Consider the following 18,201-nt stretch of genomic DNA (forward strand, 5'->3'; position numbering starts at 1 on the left):
TTTGACATTTACGACAAATGGTTCCCCTCAGAAGTATGCGACTCACATAGACCACAATTTATAAGCGGCAAAGGCACGGTAGATAGTCATTGTCTGGGGTGTAGGGCTAGGAAAATTTATGAAAAAAGAACACCGGGGTTGTTTAAGCTAGAATATGAAGGGGATGGGATGGTATCTTTATGTAGTAAGACGTACCACTGTTTTGGCGAGTATAATAAAACATCAACCAAAGGATTATCTAAAAATCACAACACACTAGGCAAAGAATCTTTCATGCAGGTCCTCACAACAAAGGAACCAAGTGGTGGGACAAACACAGGGTTCAGAGCATACAACACGGGGATATACACTTACACCCAACACAGAAACTCACTTTCTTACTTTTACATTAAAAGACAAGTAGACGCAGACAATGTCACAACATCTCCCCTAGACATATAAGACCCTTTAGTTTACCAACCATGACTTTAACGAGACTTTAATGTAAATATGTAAATAAGACAGAACCATGACGGTATGCTGATGGGGTTGTTTTTATTCAATAAAAACTTATGATATAAACGATCTTTTTTAAATTTTTGATGTGAGTTATTGTTTTGTTACTTGTCCCTGAAAGTTATGTAACTCGGTATCCTGTATAAGAGGCATGACTGAAATCAAAATCAACCATTTAAAATACTGGATCCGAGTTGGAAACCGCTCTTTACGGCATTGATCGGTAGCCCACCCAGGTGTGGTAAAACAGTATTCAGGGAATACTATAAACACCGCAGTATAAGAACCCTATACCATGTCCGGTGAATGTTTTTGTCTTCAGTGCTGTGGATGGGATTCCCGTGAGAGCACGGGAATGTCGGATCAAACGGAAACGGGTCTTGATATTGGACCAGATGAAGTGAGATTGTATCCTGTACAGATGATCAATACCTTTCATGAGACTAATCAAGGGGAGATGAATCTAGGTTATGAGAGAGTGTTTGTACAGCGACCTATAGGTGGAACCTTTATTGAGCCCCTTGATGAGACACCACCACCACCCAACCCATCTTCTGACAGGGACAGTGACATCAGGTTCCATGATGAGGAGGAAAGGTTGCAAACATTTTCGGGGTGTTGGTCCGACGTCTACCCGGTCGACCCTATCAGTTTGGCTAAAAATGGTTTTATCTTCATTGGACCTGGTGACCTTGTCAAGTGTATTTTCTGTTTGAATACGTTGATGGGTTGGGAAACGGGTGATGTGGTAGAAGAAGAACATCGACGCTATTATCCAGACTGTCCTTTTGTACGGGCTGCACATACACACACACACACACACACACACACAATCAGGAGTTGTTTTAAGTAAATAAAATTTTTATATACATTTAAATGCTCTTTTGTGATTAATTGTAATAGCTGATTAAAAGGTGTGACAACTTTCCCATCCAACTTTGAAATCCTACGCAGTCAAAACATCGGTGTAAGTTATACACCGCAAACGTAACTTTTTCACTCAAACCAAAAAGCTCTCACATACACACACACACACACACACACACACACACCATCACAAAACGAACTGGTAAAGACAAAAACAATATTACATCGGGAAAACTTCACCGACCCTAGTATAAATTCTATCCGCAACAACTCCAAGACATGAATGGACAGAGTTTGAAACAGGCCTCGGTGAAAACTTCACCGACCTTAGTATGAACTCGACTGTCAACAATTCCTAAACATACATGTAACAACTTTGAAACCTACCTAGGTGAAAACTTCACCGACGCTAGTATACATTCTACCCACAACAATTCCAAGAACATGTATGTACCAACATGCCTCGGTGTTAACAAAACTCCCTCGACTCTAGTGTAAACTCTACCCCTAACAATTCCTAAACATACATGGTCTAGCTTCGAACCCTGCCTCGGTGAAAACTTCACCGACCCTAGTATAGACTCTACACCAACCCCTTCCAAAACATCGTGTACCAACATCACTCGGTGAAAACTTCATCGAGCCTAGTATGAACACGGCCCACCCCAATTCCTAAAACATGCCTGTATCAACTTTGTAACCTGCCTCGGTGAAAACTTCACCGACCCTAGTTTGAAACCTACCAACTCCAAAGCATGCATGTAACAACTTTGAACCAAGCCATGGTGAAACCAAAACCATACCACCCTAGTATAAACTCTACACCTAGCAATTCTTAAACATGTATGGTTCGAGTTCAAAACCAACCTCGGTGAAAACTTCACCGACCCTCGTATAAACTCTACACCTAGTAATTCTTAAACATGTATGGTTCGAGTTCAAAACCAACCTCAGTGAAAACTTCACCGACCCTCGTATAAACTCTACACCAACCAACAACAAAACATTGCCTCGGTGAAAACCAAAAACCTATGATACTGTCCGTATAACTGTTAGTGAAAAGCACGGGATCCAACCGGGGGGAAAAAACCGATTAACGTGGTAACAGATGTTCCCACACTTAACGCTGGCTTCGCGGAGAGACACTTAATGTACGTCGTTAATTATCATACCCCCTGCTGTGTTCGTTTCGGCGAACAACACATAAATCACCATGACCCGTCAAATCGAGCGGGGAAACTCGGTGAAGCATAACAAAATTTAATTAGGTGTGATGGGCCAGCGGCTGCGATCAATACATTCCCATTAAAACGGGCAGCGGTGAGAAAACTTCGCGGGCGGGTCGATACGTAACAGCTGTGGCTGATCGTTATCTTTAATGGATGTTCTATTTTTGTAACGTTCGTTGTGTTGGAGAATGGTCCCTATACAAAGACTGTTCTAGTACATGCTAGTGTTAGTCTTTTATTTAAAACATACATACATTCAAATAAATAAACAACATTAAACAACAAAGAAAAGAAATATATCAAATAAATAAATAAACAAAAGTAATTAAAATCAAATTACGTAACTAGTTAATAATAATTTAACTAATTATAAAATAAAATAAAATTAAAAATAAACAAAATAAAAATAATTAAAAAGTAAACAAATAATCAAATTACGTAACTCGTTAATAAAAATTACACAATATAAACAAAGTAATTAAATTAAACAACAAGTAAACAAACAAATTAAACAAACAAAACACAAACAAAGTAATTAAATTACGTAACTAATTAAAAAACTAATTAAAATTTAAAAATTAAATTAAAACTAATTAAAAACGCATTAAAATTACGTAACTAGGTCAGTGATGACGTCACAAAGTCACTAATTACGTCACAAAGTCACTAATTACGTCACAAGGTCAATGATTACGTCACAAGGTCACCAAAAGGTGACTCACCCTTCACTCCTCCGCCAACACCAGTTGGCGTAGTATTTTACTATATGTCTTTGCGCATCCGCATCCGCTCCTCCGGCAGTTGGCGTACACTCCTCCCCATCCCGATGCGCCAGGCTGGGAGTATTTTGCTATATGTCATTGCGCATCCCGCGCATCCTGCTCCCGAGTATTTTACTATATGTCATTGCTCCTCCCCATCCGCTCCTCCGCCAAAAATGCGGTCCAAAAGCGACCTAATATACTACTTAGGATTGAGTTACCTTAAAGATACCAATAAACCTATTTGTTTAGCTGGAGTTACCTTTAAGATACCAATAAACCTATTTGTTTAGCTGGAGTTACCTTTAGGATACCAATTACAGTAGGATTGAGTTACCTTAAAGATACCAATAAACCTATTTGTTTAGCTGGAGTTACCTTTAAGATACCAATAAACCAATGACTCGAGACGGTAGTGCCGTCTGTTCTGTAGAGCCGCTATTTTTTTTACCTGGCAGTGGAAGCTACTGGAAGCCTGTGAACAGGTGAACCCTGTGTGACGTCACACGACCCCTATCAATAAATCACCTATTGGCTTATCGATGACCTGGTTCTAATTGGGTCATTATTGTCTCGCCATGCCGGTCTGGTCGATTAACTAGGTCAATTGTGCTGGATGCCATAGTGTGAGCTTAATTTTGGACACACAGAAGGTTGTGATCTAAATCATATATTGAGAGCTTAATTGTTGACATAATGTGGGAGCTTAGTTGAAATATTGAGTGCATTGTGAGTTTAATCTACACCATTTCTGTTGGATCTAGGTGAAGTTGATTCAGAATTTTAGCTAAATGTTAAATTTCGTGTTGATTGCTAATGCAATAAATTATCTTAAAGGCCAGCTAAAATATTTTATCCTAGAAAAATGTACTCATTACGTTTTAAGAATGCCAGTGCATCTTTTTTTTTTAGCAAGCTAAATACGCTGTAATTAAAGTTGGGCATTATGTATTTTTTAGCAAGCTAAATACGCTTTAATTAAAGTTGGGCATTATGTATTTTTTAGCAAGCTAAATACGCTTTAATTAAAGTTGCGCATCATGTATGATTTTATTGTAAAGTTTGACTTTACGAAACGGCCCCGTGTTAATGTAGTGGTGTTATTTATCAATAAGTCGTATTGAAAAATATGTCGGCCTACAAGATTAGATTAAGCTCATATATCTGCTCTAAAGTCATCTTTGTGTCACAATGTTGTAGTCATACAGGTGGAGTTGATGGGTTAAAAGATCTAATGGTAAAAGAAAGGTGCAAATGTCTGAACAGCTTACGGCAAAGTGTTGGGGGGGGGGGGGGGGGGGGGGTAAAAGTGGAGGTAGAGCTACGGATGACGTAATGAAAAGCTTTCATGATCCCTCATCAGCCCTCTCCGGATTATAATTTATGCTAACGCTAATGTTGTGACGTCATGCCTCTCCTGATTATAATTTATGCTAACGCTACGGTGGTGACGTCATGCCTCTGATCAGAAGGTGAACGCTAATTTGAAACACTTGAGCAAATCTGCTCAGGGTTGTGTGAATGTGTGTGTGTGAATGTGTGTGTGTGGATGTGTGTGTGTAACCAGTAGGGTGTGAGTTACATAACCTCTGACGTCACTTCTGGTCAGGTTTTTAACTGACGACTGCTTGTGTGGGTCGTTCGCTCTTTGAATTCTGCGAAAGGGGAAAATATCCATCATGTGGTTAAGATGTGGGTGTTGTGTGGTTACGGTGTGGGTGTTGTGTGGTTTGTGTGGATACAATTAAAGCATTGTGGTAATTGTGTTAGTAGTCCAAAATGGTGAGGCGCTTCAGGTGTGTACAACTTTTCTACATGTGTACATTTTTCAGTTTGTACAACATTCTGTGATTTGTACCTTTTTTTTTGTCTGGTACAATACTGGATTTGAACGTTTGTAGATTTACACAAAATTTAACGATGTGTACGCTACTACATTCATTCGGCATTTCTAGTTTTCTTACAATGTTTCTAGATTCGTACGTTTTAAGCTTTGTACAACATTTCAAGTTGTATACAACATTTCAAGTTGTGTACAACATTTCAAGTTGTGTACAACATTTCAAGTTTTGTATAAGATTTCAAGTTGTATACAACATTTCAAGTTGTATACAACATTTCAAGTTGTGTACAAAATTTCAACATCAAGTTGTGTACAACATTTCAAGTTGTGTACAAAATTTCAACATCAAGTTGTGTACAACATTTCAAGTTGTGTACAAAATTTCAACATCAAGTTGTGTACAACATTTCAAGTTGTGTACAAAATTTCAACATCAAGTTGTGTACAACATTTCAACATCAAGTTGTGTACAATATTTCAAGTAGTGTACAGTATCTGTTCTCCCTTACCTCACGACACCTGTAAACCTAACTTAAAACCAGAACTCAAAAATCTGATGGCTGTTTGCTGTATTAAATGTTGACCTGCGCGCACCAAACCACCTCGATCGTGTGTGTGTGTGTACCAGCTCGTTCGTGTGTTCTTGTATGCAAGTGTGTGTGTCTAAGTGTACCTGTGTGTGTGTGTGTGTTCGTGTGTTCCTATTCGTATGTGTGCTAGTGTTCGTTTTCATGTGTTTGTGTGCGTGTCCGTGGTATACGTGCATGCGTGTGCCCCCTATCAGATAAACACATTTACAACACTGTGTTGGGAATCAAAGTCTACCACAGCCTTCTCCAAGTTAGACAAAACCGACTAGCATGTCGTCATGATTAGACTGTGAACGTGAGAGTAGACAGATTTTTAGCAGTTTTAAGTTGCCCCTAATTCATTAAACATATATCCTTTAATTATTCACAGAATTCGTTAGTTCACACATTGATCAAATCTATCTCCGTTAGTGTCTTAGTAACATTTTTTAAAAAATTTCCTGAAAGCTTTTCAACCGAGTGAATCGTCCGCTCCGTTCCACCCGTCGCGTTCTTTTCATCACTAGAGTTACCGTTCTTGATATTCTCCTTGTTGCCTTTATTAGGGGACTTTATACTGATGCGGTGAATTTGTTATAAGTCTTCACACTGCGCACGTTAATATCTGACAGGGAAAAAAAAGTTCCACGAATGTTGGATTAAAACTGTAGACTTTATCCGACTCAGTGTGTGTTCATTATGTCGGATGTGTGAAAACCCGGACTTTGACTGAGTGTGTTCATTATGTCGGATGTGTGAAAACCCGGACTTTGACTGAGTGTGTTCATTATGTCGACCAACGCCAGTCGGACTGTAGTGGACGCGGGGACCAATTCTCGCACAGGTGCGCGATCTGACGCGAAGGTCGACTCGCTGCGTCACTCGTCTTGGAGTCTCTCCCCTCCCCCCTCACCGGACATGAAAAGATCCGAGTCGAAGAAAAGTGACGACGACGACGATGATATTTTCGATGTCGGCGTCAGCCCAGGGGCGTCAGCGGCGTCACCGAAAGCTCCCACCAACAACGTCGTCCGGCGTCACGTGAAGCAGCGTCTGTCGGACGACGGCTCGTCCTGCACGGTGAAGAGCTCCTCCCTGGCCTCCATCAGCGAGGAGGAGGTGCTGAGCATGTTGGAGACGCTGGGGGAGCGGGAGATCATGTCTGCCATGCCGCCCTGCGACTGTGACGAGTGTCTGCTGCAGGACCCTCAGCCCGAGACCCCCGGCCTCAAGAAGCTGCTCAAGCGGGTAAGTTGCTCTGGTCTCCCGTCGCTGTCCTGTGTTTGCCCAGTGCTGTCCCAGTTGCTGTCCTGTGTTTGTCCAGCTGCTGTCCTATGTTTGTCCAGTTGCTGTCCGGTGTTTGTCCAGTTGCTGTCCTGTGTTTGTCCAGTGCTGTCCCATTTGCTGTCCAGTGTTTGTCCAGTGCTGTCCTGTGTTTGTCCAGTGCTGTCCTGTGTTTGTCCAGTGCTGTCCCATTTGCTGTCCTGTGTTTGTCCAGTGATGTCCCAGTTGCTGTCCAGTGTTTGTCCAGTGCTGTCCTGTGTTTGTCCAGTGCTGTCCTGTGTTTGTCCAGTGCTGTCCTGTGTTTGTCCAGTTGCTGTCCTGTGTTTGTCCAGTTGCTGTCCTGTGTTTGTCCAGTGCTGTCCCAGTTGCTGTCCTGTGTTTGTCCAGTAGCTGTCCTGTGTTTGTCCAGTTGCTGTCCTGTGTTTGTCCAGTGATGTCCCAGTTGCTGTACTGTGTTTGTCCAGTTGCTGTCCTGTGTTTGTCCAGTTGCTGTCCTGTGTTTGTCCAGTTGCTGTCCTGTGTTTGTCCAGTTACTGTCCTGTGTTTGTCCAGTTGCTGTCCTGTGTTTGTCCAGTTGCTGTCCTGTGTTTGTCCAGTTGCTGTTCTGTGTTTGTCCAGTTACTGTCCTGTGTTTGTCCAGTTGCTGTCCTGTGTTTGTCCAGTTGCTGTCCTGTGTTTGTCCAGTTGCTGTTCTGTGTTTGTCCAGTTACTGTCCTGTGTTTGTCCAGTTGCTGTCCTGTGTTTGTCCAGTTGCTGTCCTGTGTTTGTCCAGTTGCTGTTCTGTGTTTGTCCAGTTACTGTCCTGTGTTTGTCCAGTTGCTGTCCTGTGTTTGTCAAGTTGCTGTCCGGTGTTTGTCCAGTTGCTGTCCTGTGTTTGTCCAGTTGCTGTCCTGTGTTTGTCCAGTTGCTGTCCTGTGTTTGTCCAGCTGCTGTCCAGTGTTTGTCCAGTTGCCTTCCTGTGTTTGTCCATTAGCTGTCCAGTCGAGTGTTTTGTCCAGTCCACCTGACGGACTACCCAAAGCACTCATACAGGCTGATTGTGTTTTCTCTTTACCAACTCATAAAAAAGTCTTGCTAGGTCGAGAAACAGGCTGAAGTTTTTTTTGTCCAAGTCATATTTCGGCTATTTCCACTGTTTATTTGTCGTTTGTTCCACATCGGTGTCTTTTACCCAAATACTTGTCTTTTTTCCGTATACTATTTTTTTATCAATACTTGCCTTCTCTTCCCTCTCCCCCCCCCCCCCCAGACACACATACTCCCGTCTACTAATATTTTTATTAATACCTGCATTTCCCCTGTACAGTGTATAGGCCTACTTCTTTTGCCCCTTTACATTGCAACCTTACTCCCATTTTTTTTAAAAACTAAAAAGCCTTTAGACTATATAGCCTTTAATTTATAGGCAAAGGCTCTAGTTATGCTTCTAACACAGTACTGTACTTGTGATTGTTATTCCCCAACAATGTGATCGAACATTCAAAAAATAGTTATGGCTGTTGTTTTTTGAAAGGACGAAACCACATTATGTTAGCTGACTCAGCATTTGTTTCGCTGGTCTTAAATACCTTACTCCTGTCTCACTCGGAAAGTTAAGGTTATATATGTACGTACTCACATAATCCCACACCTGTACGTACTCACACAATACCACACCTGTACGTACTCACACAATCCCACACCTGTACTCACACAATCCCACACCTGTTAGTACTCACACAATCCCACAACTGTACATGTACGTGCTCACACAATCCCACACTTGTAGATGTACTTACTCACACAATCCCACACATGTACGTGTACGTACTTACACAATCCCACACCTGTACGTACTTACACAATCCCACACCTGTACGTACTTACACAATCCCACACCTGTACGTACTTACACAATCCCACACCTGTACGTACTTACACAATCCCACACCTGTACGTACTCACACAATCCCACACCTGTACATGTACGTACTCACACAATCCCACACCTGTACATGTACGTACTCACACAATCCCACACATGTACGTACTCACACAACCCCACACCTGTACGTACTCACACAATCCCACACCTGTTTTCGCTTCAAAACAACAGCACTATATAAAAAATGACATATCAAACGGAAACCGCAATAAATAAAACGTGAAACAGACATAAAAGAAACCCACGTTTACTTCATATAAATCATAACGAACACGAACTTCATCAACGATCACAATTAATAACACGCAATTGATAAATCTCAACTGGTAAAGTTAAATGGTACATTCACTTTAGCTTCAGACAGTAACAATAGTTCATGACAAACTGAGCACACTTTAAACACTTGTAATAAAATCTAGCGAGGAAGAATTTACGATTTTTTAAAAAACCCTATCACCTCTTCCATTCACAATCCAATAATCAAACAATTAAAAACTGACTTTAAAACCTAATTCTACCGACACTTTAGTTTTCCTTTTCAGTGTAAATATTTTAATTTTTAAAAAGGTTTCGAATAGAATAATTTTAGACGAAAACGTGTAATATTAAAGGGAGAGTATCCTACCTAACCTAGTAGTATAAACATTATCGTTGTTATGTCCCTTGAATTAATCCCTTCTTTACATTAAAACTAAGGAATGTACTCACACAATCCCACACCTGTACATGTACGTACTCATCAATTAATCTAATAAGATAAATATGTTTAACTACAGATTTAGCATTAGGACCAGTGGCGTAGCGAGGTCGGCTGTCACCCGGGGCGACACCTAATGGCACCCCCACCCCCTAAAGAAATATATATATATATATATATATATATATATATATATATATATATATATATATATATATATATATGTATGTATATATATATATATATATATATATATATATATATATATATATATATATATATATATATATATATATATATATATGAGTATGTGTATACGCATGTGTATATGTATTCAAATATTTTTTCTAGATGTATTTAAAAAAAATTACACCCACCCACCACCCCCATCCCATACATGGATTAACATATAAGTTACAAGGATTCTCTACCTAACTTGCGATTGCCTTAAGTGCTCGGATAATACTAACGATGTTTATCTATAGTCGGTTATAAATACTGCTGGATGTAGCATGTCTTCTCTTCCCTTGTTGGGACTTGTCAACTTAGCTCTTAAAAGACTAACTCACTGTAATTAATCGTTTAATTAAGTGGAACTCTCATTTTTCTGTATATGTTTGCCTTGGTGTCACCCATCCCCCTAAATGGTGTCAGCCGGTGCGGTCCCTAACCCCCTCCCACCCCCCACCCCACACCCCTCCCAGCTACGCCTATGATTAAGGCTTGAACAGATTTTCAGTAACGGAAAAAATTCAACCAATGGCAGCCGATGTTTGTCTTTCCGTGCTTTATTTTTAATCCTTCACCTGTTTGTACAAGATCCAAAGCACATAGAAAGTAAGTTTTGTTTGAGTTTGTAGATCCTTAAAATCACGACTTTAAAGGACATCTTTGCTTTGCAAATTTTGTTGTTTTTGCTTTCTCGTATACGAAGTAGGCCTATTGAGAAAGTAATGTAATCGTGCAAAAAAAAAGTCGAGATTTTCACAGATCTCGACGTTTTACACCTCTCTGAGCCGAAAAAAAAAACAGTTTTGCAAATGTGTCCGTATGTCGGTGTGTGTATGTGTATGTCTGTGAACACGATAACTTGAGTACCGTTACAGCTAGGTTGCTGAAATTAAATATATAATAATTCTATCAAGTTTGTAGTTCTGTCTCAACCGTTCAGCGATTTCCGGTAACCGGAAGTGGAACTTTTTCTACTTTCAATTTTTCAAAAGCCTATAACTTGAGTACTATTTCAGACAGATCAATGAAATTTCACAAATAAGTTAAAAATCTAATTCTCCGCTTTTTCCTATTTCTCAAAAAACGCATGCGAATTTATAAAGTACTAAAAATATAATATTATATTATACAAAGATTGTTTGGCGTTCACTTGGTGCGCAATTCTTTTTCTACGAGATTCTATTCTATTTTCAAAAGTTTAGTAATTTAAAATGGATTAAAAATCATGTCTATATCCCGAGTTGCTATCCCCCGTAGTGTTTTATATAAGACTACTCGAGGAAGTTTAGGGGAGATCAATCCCGGTTTTTCTTTTAAAATTGGTTTTTACTTTCTTGTAGACGTGCGCAAAAATTAAATGAGATTTTTCCAGTTTTTTGCCGTTTTACTCCTCCCCCCACTTCATTGCATACGGATTATACACGGTGTATCATATACGGAATATACACGATGTATCATATACGGAATATACACGATGTATCGTAAACGGAATATACACGGTGTATCATATACGGAATATACACGATGTATCATATACGGAATATACACGATGTATCGTAAACGGAATACACACGGTGTAGCATATACGGAATATACACGATGTATCATATACGGAATATACACGATGTATCGTATACGGAATATACACGATGTATCGTATACTGAATATACATGATGTATCGTAAACGGATCATACACGATGCATCGTATACGGCGTATACGGAATATACACAATGTATCGTATACGGAATATACATGATGTATCGTATACTGAATATACATGATGTATTGTAATCGCGCAAAAATCTAGTGGCAGACATTAGAACATTTTGGTCTTACAGTAAGGTTTGTTAGCGCGTCCAAATCATGACGTCAAGCTACAATGTTATCACGTCATAATTGTAACGTCACAGGCATTGATATTTAGACCGACCAACAATACAACGTGTATGTTGTACCGGATGACGTAGGTTCTTATCATGATCCCCTAAAAACAACAACGTAATTCTCCGGCTCTCTTCCAATTATCCAGCAGCAAATTATCTGTGATTATCTGGCGTGCCATCTATCCCGTGGTTTATCGATGTAGGAATTAGCCGAGATGACAAGACACAATAATTGGTTTTGTTTTTTTAAACAAACCGATTAATTTAAACAAAAAAAAAACATTAATTTTGTTTTTAATGTAAAATTATTCCAATTGACCATAACATTTCTATTGAAAGAGAAAAGAAATTTAGGAAAAAAATTACAGCAAATATAATCTTTAACGATTTGTTTGATTGGGCAGATTACAAGATTGTGTGGTCATGCGCAACAGCCTACAAGTTCGAACTTTGGATTCGAACTCGAAACTTTTTGGCTAGCAGCCATACATACTAGTGCTCGACCATTCATGACCACACGATTAAATCTGAACTTATCTTCTTTGAACTCGAGCCACATTTTTTTTATCTATACTATGATTTACATCCGGGTATTTTTAGTCTTTTTTTACGCGTCTACTCTTTGTATAGGCCTATTGTGACATAGTTTACCTTCATTATGGTTTTCGTTCCTTGCGGAGCATAGGGCTTCTGTCAAAGCTTCCCACTCTCAACGGTCCCCTCACACACCTGTTCCCATTCTCCACAGTCCCCTCACACAGCTGTTCCCACTCTCAACGGTCCCCTCACACAGCTGTTCCCACTAACCACGGTCCCCTCACACAACTGTTCCCACTCTCCACGGTCCCCTCACACAGCTGTTCCCACTAACCACGGTCCCCTCACACAGCTGTTCCCACTCTCCACGGTCCCCTCACACAGCTGTTCCCACTAACCACGGTCCCCTCACACAGCTGTTCACACTCTCCACAGTCTCCTCATACAGCTGTTCCCACTAACCACGGTCCCCCCACACAGCTGTTCCCATTCTCCACAGTCCCCTCACACAGCTGTTCCCACTCTCCACGGTCCCCTCACACAACTGTTCCCACTCCCCACGGTCCCCTCACACAGCTGTTCCCACTCTACACGGTCCCCTCACACAGCTGTTCCCACTCTCCACGGTCCCCTCACACAGCTGTTCCCACTCTCCACAGTCCCCTCACACAGCTGTTCCCACTCTCCACAGTCCCCTCACACAGCTGTTCCCACTCTCAACGGTCCCCTCACACAGCTGTTCCCACTAACCACGGTCCCCTCACACAACTGTTCCCACTCTCCACGGTCCCCTCACACAGCTGTTCCCACTAACCACGGTCCCCTCACACAGCTGTTCCCACTCTCCACGGTCCCCTCACACAGCTGTTCCCACTCTCCACGGTCCCCTCACACAGCTGTTCCCACTAACCACGGTCCCCTCACACAGCTGTTCCCACTAACCACGGTCCCCTCACACAACTGTTCCCACTCTCCACAGTCCCCTCACACAGCTGTTCCCACTCTCAACGGTCCCCTCACACAGCTGTTCCCACTAACCACGGTCCCCTCACACAGCTGTTCCCACTCTCCACGGTCCCCTCACACAGCTGTTCCCACTCTCCACGGTCCCCTCACACAGCTGTTCCCACTAACCACGGTCCCCTCACACAGCTGTTCCCACTAACCACGGTCCCCTCACACAACTGTTCCCACTCTCCACAGTCCCCTCACACAGCTGTTCCCACTCTCAACGGTCCCCTCACACAGCTGTTCCCACTAACCACGGTCCCCTCACACAGCTGTTCCCACTAACCACGGTCCCCTCACACAACTGTTCCCACTCTCCACGGTCCCCTCACACAGCTGTTCCCACTAACCACGGTCCCCTCACACAGCTGTTCCCACTAACCACGGTCCCCTCACACAGCTGTTCCCACTCCCCACGATCCCCTCACACAGCTGTTCCCACTAACCACGGTCCACTCACACAGCTGTTCCCACTCTCCACATCCCCTCACACAGCTGTTCCTAATTCCTTCCTTTCGGTCTCCTCCGCACGCTTCGTCACCATGTCTTCCTGGGTAGACCCCTACGTCACCATATTTTTTCCCTGGGTCGACCCCTACTTCGCCATATCTTCCTGGGTAGACCCCTACGTCACCATATCTTCCTGGGTAGACCCCTACGTCATCATAATTCCTGGGTCGACCCCTACGTCGCTAGCATTGCTGACTCCACCCCTTTGCCTGCCTGGCACTATTACCAGAGTCCTTCCTAAACAGGATAACTTGAGAACTGTTACAGCTACGTTGATAAAAAATTTTATATAATTATTCTATCAAATTTGTAGTTCTGCATCAACTTTTCAGCAATTTCCGGTAACCGGAAGTGGAGCTTTATCTACTTTCAATTTTTCAAAAGCGTATAACTTGAGTACTATTTCAGATAGATAAATAAAATGTCACAAATATGTAAAAGATATAATTCTCCGGCTTCCATCACATTCTCAGTAATTTCCGCTTTCTGAAAGTAGTAATTTACGCTATTTCCGATTTCTCAAAAAACAGATGCGGATTTTATAAAGTACTAATAATATGACATTATACACAGATCGTTTGGCGTTCATTTGGTGCGCAATGCTTTTTTTTACGAGATTCTATTCTATTTTCAAAAGTTTAGTAATTTAAAATGGATTAAAAATCATGTCTCCGTAGTGTTATATATAAGAATATTCGAAAAAGTTTGGGGGAGATCACTCCCGGTTTATTTTTTTTTAATTTGTTTTTACTTTCTCGTAGACGTGCGCAAAAATGAAATGAGATATTTCCAGTTTTTTGCCGCTTCACTCCTCCCCCCCCCCCCCCCACTTCATTGCATATGGATTATATACATGGTGTATCATATACGGAATACACACGATGTATCGTATACGGAATATACACGATGTATCGTATACAGAATATACACGATGTATCGTATACAGAATATACACGATGTATCGTATACAGAATATACACGATGTATCGTATACAGAATAGACACGATGTATCGTATACTGAATATGCACGATGTATTGTAATCGGGCAAAAATCTAGTGGCAGTCACTAGAACATTTTGGTCTTACAGTAAGGTTTATCAGTACGTCAAAATCAGGACGTCACGCTTAAATGTTATCACTGCATAATTGTAACGTCATAATTGTAAATTGATATTTAGACCGACCAACAATACAACTTGAATGTTGTACCGGATGACGTAGGTTCTTATCATCTATGATCCCCTAAAAACAACGACGTAATTCTCCGGCTCTCTTCCAATTATGCAGCAGCAAATTATCTGTGATTATCTGGCGTGTTATCTATCCCGTGGGTTATCGATGTAGGAATTAGCCGAGATGACAAGACACAATAATTGGTTTTGTTTTTTAAAACAAACCAATTAATTTTAAAAAAAAACATTAATTTTGTTTTTAATGTAAAATTATTCTAAGTGACCATTACATTTGTATTGACAGAGAAAAGAAATTGAGGAAAAAATCACAGAACCCACAAGTCTTATGATTCAGATTCCGATTATTTGATTGGGCAGATTACAAGAATGTGTGGTCATGCGTAACAGCCTACAAGGTCGAACATTGGATTCGAACTCGAAACTTTTCGGTTAGCAGCCGTACATACTAGTGCTCGACCATTCATGACCACACGCTTAAATCTGAACTTATCTTCTTTAAACTCGAGCCACATATTTTTTCTCCATACTATGATTTACATCCGGGTATTTTTAGTCTTTTTTTTACGCTTCTACTCTTTGTATAGGCCTATTGTGACATAGTTTATCTTCATTATGGTTTTCGTTCCTTGCGAAGCATAGGGCCTCTGTCAAAGTCTCCCACTCTACACGGTCCCCTCACACAGCTGTTCCCACTCTCAACGGTCCCCTCACACAGCTGTTCCCACTCTACACGGTCACCATATCTTCCTGGGTCGGCCCCTACGTCACCATATCTTCCTGGTTCGACCCCTACGTCGCCGTGTCTTCCTGGGTCATAATTCCTGGGTTGACCCATTTTGGCGCCCCCTTAGGTCGGCGCCCGGGGACATATGTCCCCCCCCCCCCTCTAACCTCATCGCTTCGCCTCTGGTTGACCCCTACGTCGTCATAATTCCTGGGCCGACCCCTACGTCGCTAGTATTGGGGACTCCACCCCAGGCCCTGCCAGGCACTAGTCAGAGTCCTCCCTAAACATGTGCCCAAACCCTCGCCATTTCCTCCAGGATTTGGCGATGTATTGTTTCCTATTTTCTTCATCCGTTTCTGTGACGATGATATATTTTCCGATGGACTGGTGTCATTAAAATGTCCAGCCCTAGTCTAAAGAAGATGTGAATCCATTGCTGAATAAAGCGAAGGATCTTCCTTTTAACAACCTTGTATAATTAGTTTTGTTTAAAAAATCAAAACAGAATTTAATTAAGTTTAAAAAAACATGCAACGAGTCCTCTCCTCAGGAAGCGTCAGAGAGTCAATGACACGAATAACTATGTAGTGTGGGCATCTCTTCTAAATTGTTCGCAGATCGTTCGCCCATCTAATGCCATTTTAGAGAGACCCTTTGATCCTTTCCAAAATATTAAAAAAAAAACTGTTTAACAGGTTTTATGACGTCTCATCAGGACGTCAGTGTGGACGTCAGTGTGGACGTCAGTATGTTTGTGGGGGTACAAAAACACCTGCACATCTTTTTATCTTCTAGTTTAAAACATAAAAAAGCGCTGAGTATTTCGGACATAAAAAAATCAAGAGAGAGCTATTCAATGAAATCGAAATGATAATCGTCTCTTGTTATATTTTTTTGGTGTAGTCTCTTTTAGTATGGATTTGTTCAGTTCTTTTATGCTATAAGAATTTTTTTTTTATTTGACATTATGTTTTATTCTTAACAGTTAATAACTGAATTGTTGTGCTATATCTAAATCGTTTATGTATAGTGTTTTTTCCAACTATTTACAAATATAGAAAATATTATTGTACGATATGTTTTTTAAATATAAATTGATAAATAACTTTTTTGTACATCACTATATATATATATATATATATATATATATATATATATATATATATATATATATATATATATATATATATATATATATATATATATATATATATATATATATATATATATATATATATATATATATATATATATATATATATATATATATATATATATATATATATATATATATATATATATATATATATATATATATATATATATATATATATATATATATATATATATATATATATATATATAGGGTGTATGACAAAAGGCCGACATCCAAAAGGCCGGCAAGACAAAAGGCCGACATCCAAAAGGCCGACAAGATAAAAGGCCTTTTGGCAGTCGGCCTTTTGGCAGTCGGCCTTTTGTCTTGTCGGCCTTTTGTCTTGTCGGCCTTTTGGCTGTCGGCCTTTTGTCTTGTCGGCCTTTTGGATGTCGGCCTTTTGGCTGTCGGCCTTTTGGCAGTCGGCCTTTTGTCTTGTCGGCCTTTTGGCTGTCGGCCTTTTGTCTTGTCGGCCTTTTGGATGTCGGCCTTTTGTCGTGTTGGCCTTTTGTCTTGTCGGCCTTTTGTCCATGTCGGCCTTTTGTCCATGTCGGCCTTTTGTCCGGATCCCCTATATATATATATATATATATATATATATGTATATATATATATATATATATATATATATATATATATATATATATATATATATATATATATATACATACATATAAGCAATATATATAGATCTGTCTGTAAGCTTTTGTTGAGGACGGTATAGTTGTGTAAAAACGTGAGCTGTACTGCATGACGCCACTCAGCCATCTATTTATGAAAAACGTTCGAGTCTTTGGATTTCAAAGCTATTTTTATCGTTGCTATTATTAGCACTAAGTGACGTCACACCACACCATAGTGACGCCGTCCTCACCCTTTTCGTATACACACCTCTCTTGGTTTTTTTTAAATTTGTGACGTCATGTTATCGATATCTTTTCTTGCTGACGTCACAAGGATCCCGCCACCTGACCTACCTGATGACATCAGTGAGCCGGCGTGGGTATCGTCTTTAAGCTCTTCTAAAAATAAACATCTTAAAATAACATTTCTATTTTCGTGTCTTTGTGAGCGAATATAAACCTTGCAGTCCTGAATTGTAAACAAACATGACTGATTTTAATCTTCTTTTCTTCGTTTTTTTTTCTCTCTTTGTTTTTTTTTTATCTTAATGACAACCATTGAATGTTTAAAAACAAAACAGAGACATGTTATGGTTGTGGTTTTGTATCAATTTCATTGCAAACTTATCATCTAAATTAAAAATGCATTTGTGATGGATT

The 18,201-nt window shown here is 40.3% G+C and overlaps 1 protein-coding gene across 1 annotated transcript in view; it reads left to right on the plus strand.

Moving 5' to 3' along the window:
* Positions 1-6,330: 6,330 nt before the first annotated feature.
* The window catches only part of LOC131952646 (inositol-trisphosphate 3-kinase B), a 74,675-nt gene continuing 62,804 nt past the window's right edge, over positions 6,331-18,201 (plus strand). The window contains exon 1 of the mRNA XM_059315406.1: positions 6,331-7,012. Within this exon, the coding sequence (XP_059171389.1) occupies positions 6,554-7,012 (459 nt within the window). The 5' untranslated portion in view covers positions 6,331-6,553. The remainder of the gene's footprint in view (positions 7,013-18,201) is intronic.

This window comes from Physella acuta, unplaced genomic scaffold, assembly GCF_028476545.2.
Source record: "Physella acuta isolate Inbredline_101_S28 unplaced genomic scaffold, ASM2847654v3 ptg000883l, whole genome shotgun sequence".
In the NCBI taxonomy this organism is placed as follows: Eukaryota; Metazoa; Mollusca; class Gastropoda; family Physidae; genus Physella; species Physella acuta.